Source organism: Nicotiana sylvestris, chromosome 5 (assembly GCF_000393655.2).
Source record: "Nicotiana sylvestris chromosome 5, ASM39365v2, whole genome shotgun sequence".
NCBI classification, from domain to species: domain Eukaryota; kingdom Viridiplantae; phylum Streptophyta; class Magnoliopsida; order Solanales; family Solanaceae; genus Nicotiana; species Nicotiana sylvestris.
Window position 1 is genome coordinate 78570187 of NC_091061.1, and position 11079 is coordinate 78581265.

General features: G+C 41.2%; 1 protein-coding gene across 1 annotated transcript; it reads left to right on the plus strand.

Moving 5' to 3' along the window:
• The first annotated feature begins 8414 nt into the window (after nucleotides 1-8414).
• Nucleotides 8415-10638, plus strand: LOC138868876 (uncharacterized). The gene is made up of 5 exons (XM_070146452.1): nucleotides 8415-8748; nucleotides 8994-9080; nucleotides 9183-9373; nucleotides 9476-9697; nucleotides 10315-10638. Exons 1-5 carry the CDS (start codon nucleotides 8415-8417, stop codon nucleotides 10636-10638), a joined length of 1158 nt encoding a protein of 385 aa, XP_070002553.1.
• Nucleotides 10639-11079: the final 441 nt, after the last annotated feature.

Here is an 11079-nt window from a genome sequence, read left to right on the forward strand (position 1 = left end):
GCCCTCACTTACGCTCATGCAGAGGCATGGAGGCAAGCTTTCGAGGCAGCAAGCACTAAAGGCGCCGATCTCTCAGCCGAGATTGAGGATGGCTCTGATTTGGAGGAAGAATTAGCATTAATTTCGGCTATTTTGGATGAGGGTTCCGGAGATGACCCAAAGAGCAGTGGTGGCGAAGAATAGGCCCACGTCATCTTCCATTCTTTTTTGTGTGAGAACTTTTCGAGGGAAAAGGTCTTGCAAAGACACCCCTTGTAAATATATTTTTGGCTATATAAGAAAATTTTTCTGCTTCAAGTTTTTGAATTTATTCTCAATTCTTATGTAAAGCTAGTTTGTTGAAATTTGATGTTAGCTCTTCGGAGCCCATATTTGGAGTAGTCAGGATCCTTGAGATTGGGCACCATTTAAAGATTAGGTCAATAGACTTTTAGAATTGATACTTTTAACAACATAAATTTTCGAGGTCTCTGAATGGCCCTCGAGCACAGTCTAACAGTATCATTTATATGCCACAGTTATGAAGCGACTGGGGTGGTCCAACCGTTACACTTCTCCAAAAAATAACACTGACATGGTCAGAATTAATTGGCCATCAGGATAGGCGAACAGTCGCTGCTTGCTCTATATATATTCATTTGCTTTTCTCTTGTCTGAGGACTCCACTACTGTAACTATCCCTATCATAGAGCTCTTTTCAATGCTAGTTCTCTTACCACTTCAAAAGCTTTCGCCCAAGCCTTTACCTTCCATGGCTGCTACATCAAAACCCATTCACCAAGGAGAGGAGAGTTCTGCCTCCGCTTCGCGCTCAGTCGAAGGTACACCATCGGTATCTGGTGAGCTACCCTCAAGATGCTTTGTCACGACGAGGGACTTTGCATTAGAGAGACGTCCCAATGTTCAGGGTCATCGAGAGGATGCATTGAGGATTATTTCCTCAATAGGGGAAGAGCACCTCGAGGTAGTTAGAAAAGACTACGAATGGGGAGAAAAAGTGGTACTGCAAGTGCTTTCCCTATAAGAGAGCATCATGGCTTATGTTGAGGGCTTTTTTAACGTGTATATGTACCCCTTTATGTTAGGCCCCCTTGATAGAGTTGTGCTCAAATTTTGTAGGAGATGTCAGGTTACCCTAGCACAGGTTCACCCGTTGTTTTGGAGGATAGTGTTGATGGTAAGGTATTTTGCAGATAAAGTCGGGCTCGAGTTCACCCTCAGTCATATTCTTTTACTGTACCGGGCCTTGAATAGTCGAGGCGTGATTACTCTGTGATAACGATCCACTAGGCCCTTTATTGTTGGCAATGAACAAGATGGGGACCGAGGGTGGATGAGTCATTTCGTCCGAGTGCGGACTTTCAATATTATCACCGTAGAGTTCCTTCCATTTCCTGAGAAATGGAATTTCACACATAATGGTAAACCTATGTTCTTGTTACTTTTGCCCATGGTGAAGGCAGACTCTATAAAGAGGCTTTCTTTTCCTTTTCTTTTTGCAGCAATCCCATGGATGCCATACAAGGTTCCCGACCTAGCAGATTGGACTTGAAAATTGGAAGCTTGTTCGACTTACGGTGAGCATAAGTGGCGAGATCTGGCCAAGGGTAGATGGGAGGCAAAACATCACAGTACATGGTGTGTGGCTTGATTCCTTTGAAATGTACTTTCTTTTATGTGTACTAACTCCATCACTGCAGGCATTGGAGATTTTTCTAAGATGAGGTCGTTCCCCTTCAAGGAGGAGGAAGAATCGTCGGTTTTGGGGTCGAGGACCGACAACAAACAGAAGGGGTCCTCCAAAGATGAGAGTGCTCATAGAGAGGCAAGCCCTTCTCGAAGGATCAAAGAAGACATATCTGCTAATCCTGCGGCATTTGAGGCTTCTAGCCTTGGAAAAGTGGTTCCTCTCTTGTCGCCGTCTTCATTTCCTGCCGAAGGTACTTGGAGAGGTGTAGGTGTTTAGCCGCCGACCTCACCCCCTATCGAAGGTACTTTGAGATGTGTTCAATACCAAGGGCCGCCTAAATCAATCGGGGTCTCGAGCGACCGTGCCCCCACTAAGATCTGTTCAACTGGGGCCGATGAGACCAGGCCAGTAGGCGCATGCTCGACCTTTGAGGAGGCTCGCCACCTTTGTTATATGGCGAGCTTTGGTCTACTTCATTGGTCTTCTGATTTTACATTTTTGTTCTCTTATCGAGCTTCTTTTACATAGGCCTTTGACAAGCTCAAGTCTGAGATGCTCCACTGTAAAGCCCGGATAAGGAAAGCCTTGGATAGGGAGAAATCCCTCAAGCTTCTTTGTGACGAAAGGGGAAAAGAATTGAGGCACCTTCGGTACGAGGCAAATCGAAGCCTGAACTACGAGAGCCACCTTGAGAAACAGGTAACCTTTGTTCTGAGGGAGTGCATGCTCCTTTTTCTATCCTTAGAGATTATTATTTTGATACCTCAGTTGCAGAGCAAGACAGAGCATTTGGAACGCCTTTGGGGCAATGTCGGCCAGGCTAAGCATGAGTGTAACGAGCTACAAGCTCAGATAGATGTCCACGTTGAAGCCAAGAAGATTGCTCTGGCCAAGGTTTCTGCGCTCGAAGTGCAGCTTCGGAACGCCCGTGAAAACAACTCAGTTCAGACGAGCAAGATTGCAAGGCTCGAGTCAGACCTTTTGGAGATGAAGGTCGAGGTCGTGGACACCCGGACTGAAGCTGATGAAATTCGGGCTAAGGCCGACAAGAAAGTGGTTGTCTATTTAATAGATGCTGCTGAGGTTCGAGCAAAGTTGAGAGGTGCTTCCGATTGAGAGAGCAGAAGTAATGAAAATTCCCGGTGCAAATATCAGAGGGAAACACTCGAAAAGATTCACGATAGGGGCTTCGATCTATTGGAAGATATAGCGTAGGCCAGGGCGGATGAATATGATGCGAAATTCCTATTGTCTAATGTCGAAGATAGTGGAGAAGAGGCCGATGGGCCACAGTCCCTAAGGGGAAAATTTTTCTATTTGATTCTTTATACAGTGTCCTTAGAGAACTTTGTAAACATAGCCTCACATTGTTTCATGCATGAGTATATATAAAGAAACCTTTTGATTTGTAATTCGGTCCTGAGGCTTGTTGGGATAGTTCGTAGGCTTTTATGCGTTGGGTCGGTACGACCTTTAAAATAAGATGGCATCTAGGCTCTTACGCATTTTCCCTTGGGCGTTTTTAGTTAACTGTTTTAGGCTTGGTCTTTGAGTCGGATTTTGACTCGAGCTCATTGGCCTTTAAGTTTTTAAGCTGGCCCTTAGGCTCTTACGCGTTGGGTTGGTACGACCTCTTAAAATAGTCTAGCGACAGTAGCTCTTACGCATTGGGTCGACACAACCTTTAATTTTATGTTGGTGACAGTGGCTCTAACTCATTGGGTCGGTACGACCTCTTATATAGGCTTTATTTTCCCTCACTAAAGGCTTTTTGACATATTTGTGTTCGCCCGACTCTTCGACGGTTCGATAAGAACCTCGATTTTGAGCTGTTAGGTATTGGTAATTGAGCACCTCGGAAGGTTTCGCTTGACGACTGAATAGTTTCGAAGCTTGTTGTTTGGAGCTGATATGATCGAAGCTCTTTTAATTATGCCAAGGGTATCCTGATTAATCGGTTCTTGTCGAAGTGATTAAAGGCCTGTGATTTTGTAGCGATGGTCGGGCGTCCCAAATCGCGTGAGTTTTGCTGGTACAGCCTTGTGACCGTAGTAATTGTTTTTGACCGGAGCCTTTCAGTCCTCGAGTGAAGTAGTTTCGGCGTCTATATCGAGGGTATGCCTTTTTAGGGGTCTTATAAGTACGGATATATAGCCTTAACTTTAAGATCGGGATTTATGCCTTATGTAAGGTCTTATAAATTTTAACATGCCTTATTTGAGGTCTTACAGATAGGTTACTTGGTATAAGTATAGTTTATGCCTTGCTTGAGGTCTTATAGATTTGGTATTACCTTTTGAATGTCTTATGAGCTCGGGGTTGCCCGCACGGAATATTATAGCCTCGACCATTCAAATCGATAGGGTGACAATCAGCGACAGTCCCCGAGACATCGAAAGTCTTTTCGGCTCTGGATCCATTTTTTATAAACTTGTTGTTGCCTCATTGAGGGCTTATGAGTTTGAAAGTTTCTGACCCGGGAGTTGAGTTCCTGATGCCAGTCCCCGAGTGTTTGGGAAATTTTTGGCTTTGGAATCATTTCTTGCGAAAGCATCAGACTTCTTTGAAGCGTAAAGCATTTTGATGGAGGAGGAAATATTCTTTGATTCCTTGGCACAAGTGTACACATTTTTGCCGTCAAGGGCTCAATTATTCTATGCGGACACGGTTCATTCGATCGTTTGGCCTGGTACATCATTTTCCTATCGGGACCCTTTTTGGCTTATCTTGACTTCTCCGAGAAGGTGATGTTCTGGGGGGATGCCCCCCAGTGTTCGAGGTTGATTGAAGAGAAGCCTTGAATACTTGTTAGATTCTCCTTAGGTAGCATGTAGATGTTGCCTCGTTAAAATCCTTGTCGGTAAAACCCTTCTTGGGATGAAATTCGATCGAAGGAAAAGAGTGCAACGTATGCTTTGAAACCTTAAGGTTGGTTCATTCGTAACCTTAATCTTCATTATATCCCTAATAGACAGAGAAAAGATCTGGCGATCTCCAAGCGATTTTTAGGCGACTAGAGAGAGAAACATTTCCATGGCCATGCCGGCCACTGCCCAGCCTTCAATGGAGGTTGGGCAGTCATTTTCTCCACCAGTTACAACCCCCCAATCAACTACAATCCCTAATTTAATCCAAAACTATGCTAATCTGCTCAAACCTAGTGCATTAAATGCTCATATGCAGCCTGCGACAAACGTAGCCCTAAAACCAATCGAGTATCGTTATGGAGAACCAATTGTCAGATGGAAGAAGCAAGAAGTAAGCCAATCCATTGCACAACAAGGATTGAATTTGGTAGACTTGGGTAAGTTTTCGTATGGCAAGCCTGGGATTCATGTGTTACGTAAAGTTTTGCCAATACAATGTGAATTAAAAGGTCCATGTTTAGTTGGTCTTATTGAGGACAGTCATGTTTTGATCAAGCTCTCATTGATGGAGGATTATATTCATCTATTATCTAAGCCTGCGTATTATTTGAGAATTCAGAACGAGATGTGGCAGATGAGGTGCACCAAGTGGAATCCATGGTGGAAAGTTGATGAAGAAACACCTATTGCTATAGCGTGGATATCTTTTCAAGTCTTGCCTCCTAATTTCTTTGGAAGGGAGTTTGTATTTTCTTTAGCTAGGGCAGTAGGGAGGCCATTACATGTTGATTTGGCCACTCAAAATGGTACAAGTCCAAGCTGTGCCAAGGTGAAGGTTGAGGTGAATTTGTTATCTAATTTACCTCAAAGGATCAAGATAGTCGAGGAAGAAGATGAAACTGGGCTGGAGGAGTTCAAGTGGATCAAGATTAGGTATGATTATATGCCTAAGTATTGTAAAACTTATAAAAAGCAAGGTCACAAGGAAGAGGACTACGGGGTGGTTAATCCGACATTAAGGAAGTTTGAATAACAAACTAATGATGTGAAGAATGAGCAAAGTATTGTTGCTACTGTTGCCAATAATACAAAGGTGTTAACGAGTGGTAAGATACTAGGGAAACCTATTACCAACCCAACTAGGCAGGAGTGGATGCAAGCTAGAAAGAATAAATATCAAAGGGACAAGAGGGGTCATATTGTTGAGGAGCCAAAGGAAAAAGAAGACAACAAAGGGAAAGGAAAACTTAAGGAGGAGGCAGTGATGTTAAAGAATAAATTTAAAGCTTTAGAAGTGGAGGAAGATGCTCAACCAATTTTGACAATTACAGATGGCAATGTAGATGGTAAGGACAAGAATGAAAGGAAAGATCAAGGAGGTAAGGGAACCAGCAAGGTGCAACAACAGGAAATTAAGAAGAAATAAATAGATCAATCTCCTAATCCTACTCCTAATGGGACTAAGGGAGGTGACTCAAGGAAGCTATCTGGTTAGGAATGTGGAAATTCCACCTTAAATAAGGAAGAATTTGATGCGAGAAGAGTAAAAAAGGAAGCTTTGGAAAAGGCAAATAAGGAAGGGGAGGTAGTTCTACAAAAGGATAAGTTGAATCCTATTTCAGGAGGGGTTGAATCTTCATTAATGGGAGCTCTTGTATCGAATGCTCATATTCCTATTGACTCCAGGATCGATGTTGATGCTAAAAAGGAAAATATTATTGATTGCCTGCATAGGAGGTTTGGGAAAAATAAGGATGAATTAAGACAATGTAATGTAATTACTAATCAGTCAGGTCAAGAAATTCCATCCCAAACGTATGATGATGCTGGGCAATTGGAGGATGGGAATAAAGTTAGTTCAAGAAAGGTGTTATAGAGTGATGAGGAAGAGGTAATGTAAGATAGAATGGGATCAAAAATCACAACTGAAGGCAAGGAAAATAGAGACAATATGCAGCTACAAAAAACTGTCAAATTAGATGATGCTACAGTAAACCCTAGTAGTTCCACAACTAGGGTTGATGATAGAGGGACATCAATGGAGGATCAGGTCAATGTCTCAGCTGGAGGGGATCAAGGTAAACATATAGATGCAGGAAAACAAAGGTCTTCTCACACTGCACCATTAGCCAAAGATCTGGTCAATGGAACAGTAGAATCTGGTTTTCCTAGGGAGATTTTGGCCTATGTAAATGGGGTTACAGTTTATGCATTGATGAAGGAATAGGTTGGGAATGTTCCTAAGGATGTTGTAAAGGATAAAGTGTGCCAAAATCAACAAACAGACAATGTGAAGGGGTCTGATCTCAATGGAACAGTAACACAGGCAGTTTCTGCTAGTTTTGCTACAGTAAACCCTAATCTGAGTTTTGTGTATGAGCTTCAATTTAAAATGATGTAGGAGAATCTAGGAGATATGGTTAGCAATTCTGACCATTATGAAGCAGCATTGACACCCTATGAACCAGGTGAACAAGCCATAGCTTCGGGAAAAAGTGAAGCATTGCCAATGGAATGTTCATCTGGAATTGGATCCCCCTTACAGATCAAAGTTAATATGCCATTGAAATCACGTAATCAGATAGTACATGACCTCATTACACATCAGGGGTTGCCCTTAGACATTCAGAATTCTTTGGTGGAGCATCAACATCAATTTGAAGAGGAAGAAGATGATGAGTCTACAGTATGAGAGAAGGGGATGTATCTCCTACAACAGCTAATATAAGTGGAAAGAAAGGAAAGAAAAATCAACCTAAAGAGCCCTTACAACCTACAAGAATCTTGCCTAGAAGGCAGCCTCTGGAGCTTCAAGATGATGATTAAAACACTCATATGTAATATAAGGCCTGTTAAAACTCAACAGGACTTTCAGAGAGTGATCAATATGCAAAAGGAACATGATTTTTTCATTGTAGCACTCATGGATCCTTTATAGAAGAAGCAATTTCTTGATAAATATAGAAGAAGATTAGGTATGGAAGCTGCAATCTCTAATGTAAATGTCAAAATTTGGTTATTTTTTGATTCTGTTGTGGAATGGGATATCTTGATTGACACTGAGCAACAAATGACCATCAGAGTGTATCATCAGGATCTTGGTAAATACATTATGATGACATTTGTATATGCTAAGTGTTGTGCATTAGAGAGGCTGGAATTATGGGACAATCTATACTATTTGGCTAGTGATTGGAGTTGCCATGGCTAGTAGGGGTGATTTCAATGTAGTGTTGAGAGAGAAAGAGAAGATAGGTGGCCTACCAGTATACCCTTCAGAGTATGAAGATTTTGCATTCTATGTCAACTCTTGTGGATTGTTTGATCTTGGCTACAAGGGTAGCCCTTTCACATGGTGGAATGGGAGGCCAAATGAAGAGTGTATCTTTAAAAGACTTGACAAAATCCTTGTGAACATGCCCTTTCAATCCTTGTTTCCTACAATAGAGGTTGAGCAACTCATTAGAACAGGATCTGATCATGCACCACTTTTGATGAGCTATGGAGAGGAAGCTATGAAATTTGTTAAACCATTCAAGTTCTTGAACTTTTGGGCAAAACATGAAACTTTCTTAGATATGGTGAAGAAGAATTGGATGGCTAACTTTATAGGGGACCCTTTCTTGATGTTCAAGCAGAAATTGAAGAGGGTTAATATTGCTCTTTCAAAATGGAGTAAATTAACCTATGGGGATATCTTCAAGCAGCTGGCTATCAGGGAGGATGTGGTAAGGATTAAGGAGATGCTTTTTGAAGACGATCCTTCATTAGAGAATAGAATAGTACTTCAATAAGCTCAAGCTGAGTTGAAGAAGTACTTGAGCATTGAGGAGCAATATTAGAAACAAAAGGCAGGTATGACTTGGTTTGAAGAAGGAGATAGAAATACAAGGTTCTTCCATAATTGTGTCAATGGGAAAAGGCAAAAGTTACAATTAAAAAGGATCCAGAATAGTGATGGCTCATGGATTGAAGACCAAGACAAGTTATCTGAGGCTGCAATGGATTTTTTCCAGAAGCAATTCACTAAGGAGGGGGATCCTACAAGATTTGATTTGTTAAACAATGTACCTACAATGGTGACAAGGGAGCAGAACCTGGAATTCTGTAGATTGCCTACTATGGAAGAGGTGAAGGCTATTGTCTTTGCACTGAGTAGTGAAAGTGCAAGTGGTCCAGATGGTTACTCAGGTTTGTTCTGTCAAGCATGCTGGGATATTGTGGGGAAAGATATTCATACATTGTTAGTAGTGTTTTTTGAGGGCAGTTCATTGCCTAAATCAATAACACATACTAACCTTGTTTTGTTGCCTAAAAAGCCTCTAGTTCTAACATTCTCTGACCTTAGACCTATCAGCTTGAGTAATTTTATTAACAGGTATTCTCAAGGGTGGTGCATGATAGACTAGAAAAGATACTGCCTTTTTTTATTACAGAAAATCAATATGGTTTTGTCAAGGGAAGGAGTATCTTTGAGAATATTTTATTGACTCAAGAGATTATTACTGATATAAGATTGAGAGGTAAGCCAGCCAATATGGTGATCAATTTAGATATGGCTAAGGCATATAATAGGGCGTCTTAGAAATATTTGATGCATGTATTGAGGAGAATGGGGTTTGCAGAATACTTTATAAACATGGTTTGGAATCTTATTGCTAACAATTGGTATTCTGTTATGGTTAATGGACAAGCTTCTGGATTTTTTCACTCAACAAGGGGTGTGAAGCAAGGTGACCCTCTATCACTAGCTTTGTTTATTCTCTCAGCAGAGGTTTTATCAAGGTCATTGAATAAGTTGTTTGAAGATAGGCAGGTTAGAAGTTTTTGTATGCCAAAATGGTCTGATCCATTGAATCATGTAGCTTATGCAGATGATACTATTATCTTTGCATCTGGTGATCCTTACTCCCTTTAGAAGATAGTATATGTTTTGGTTTTGTATGAGACAACTTCTGGGCAGATGATTAATAAGGCAAAGAGTTCGTACTATATGCACTCAAAGGTTACTGGAAATTTGGTCAATGCAGTAGCTAATATCACCGGTTTTTCTAAAGGCAGCTTCCTATTTACTTACCTTGGATGTCCAATCTTCTATACAAGAATAAGGAAGGACTACTATAATGACCTGATCAAGAAGGTAAAGGCAAAGCTACACTAATGGAAAGGGAAATTACTATCTTATGGAGGTAAGGCCACATTGATCTCAAGTGTGCTTCAAAGTATACCTACACACATACTGTCAGTCCTTGATCCACCTGATAATGTCATAGTACATCCCCATAAAACTTTTGCGAGATTTTTCTGGAGCAATAAGGAAGAAGGGAGAAGTAGACATTGGACAAAGTGGCAAAATTTATGTCTTCCCAAGGAGGGGGGGGATAGTGTTTAGATCATTGTTTGATGTCTCAAAGGCACTATTTGCAAAACTTTAGTGGAGATTTAGAACTTCTAAATCATTATGGTCAAACTTCATGTGGAATAAGTATTGCAAAAAAGAATTACCTACTGTGGTTCAATTTAGGAGAGGCTCACATGTTTGGAGGAAAATGTTAGAGGCAAGGGATGAGGTGGAGCATGAAATCTTATGGGAAATGAATAGGGGATCTACTAATGTATGGCATAAGAATTGGACTGGCTTGGGAGCTTTATATCATGTATTGCCTCCAGACTTCCCTATATGACTTGCAAGAGGTTGCTGAGCTGCGAGATAAAGATTAATGGAATGATGTACTCCTAGATCAAACATTCCCACAGGAGATTGCAAATCATATAAGACAAGAAGTTCATTTTGCTAATGATGATGACTACTTGGACACTTCAAGGTGGATGCCTACCCCTTTAGGTAAGTTTACTATGAGTAGTGCATGGAGGATTTTGAGACATAGAGAACCAAGTAATCCTGAATTTGCAAAGTTGTGGACCAAAGGATTACCTTTCAAAATCTCATTCTTCTTATGGAGAGTTTGGAAAGGGAAGGTACCTACTGATGATTTATGGAAGAGGGGGGTTACATGGTGGTTTCTAAGTGCTGGTGTTGCTTGCCACCACAAGAAGACTCTTCCCAACATCTGTTCTTAACAAGTAATACTGCAAATAAGGTGTAGAAGACCTTCACTCAGACTACAGGATTGGTGATTAACATGGTAGAGGTACATCATGTTATAAGGGAATGGTGGAATACAAAGTGTTGTCCAAAGCTTAGACCATTGTTTCAGGTAGCTCCTGTAGTGATTCTTTGGGAGCTTTGGAAGAGAAGGAATGAAATCAAATATGGGGGGACAGTGTCTTGTAGTAGGGTCATTCATGAAGTAAACAAGACATTGTACTATTTGGCGAAGGTGAGGTATCCTTGGCTTTCTGGGATTCCACTTTTATGGCCAGAGATGATTAAGTTCTTTGAACACTACAAACCAGTTGTAGTCACTAAGAGAGTCACATGGCAATGTCCATATGAGGGATGATTCAAATATAATACTGATGGAGCATCAAGGTGGAATCCGGGTCCTAGTTCTTATGGCT

Excerpts from the sequence above, each read along its gene's own strand:
- LOC138868876 (XM_070146452.1), top strand. The coding sequence starts at position 8,415 with ATGACTTGGTTTGAAGAAGGAGATAGAAATACAAGGTTCTTCCATAAT. Across the intron at positions 9,081-9,182 it reads TACTGATATAAGATTGAGAG|AATACTTTATAAACATGGTT; the intron begins GTAAGCCAGCCA and ends TGGGGTTTGCAG. Across the intron at positions 9,698-10,314 it reads ATAATGACCTGATCAAGAAG|GAGATTGCAAATCATATAAG; the intron begins GTAAAGGCAAAG and ends ACATTCCCACAG.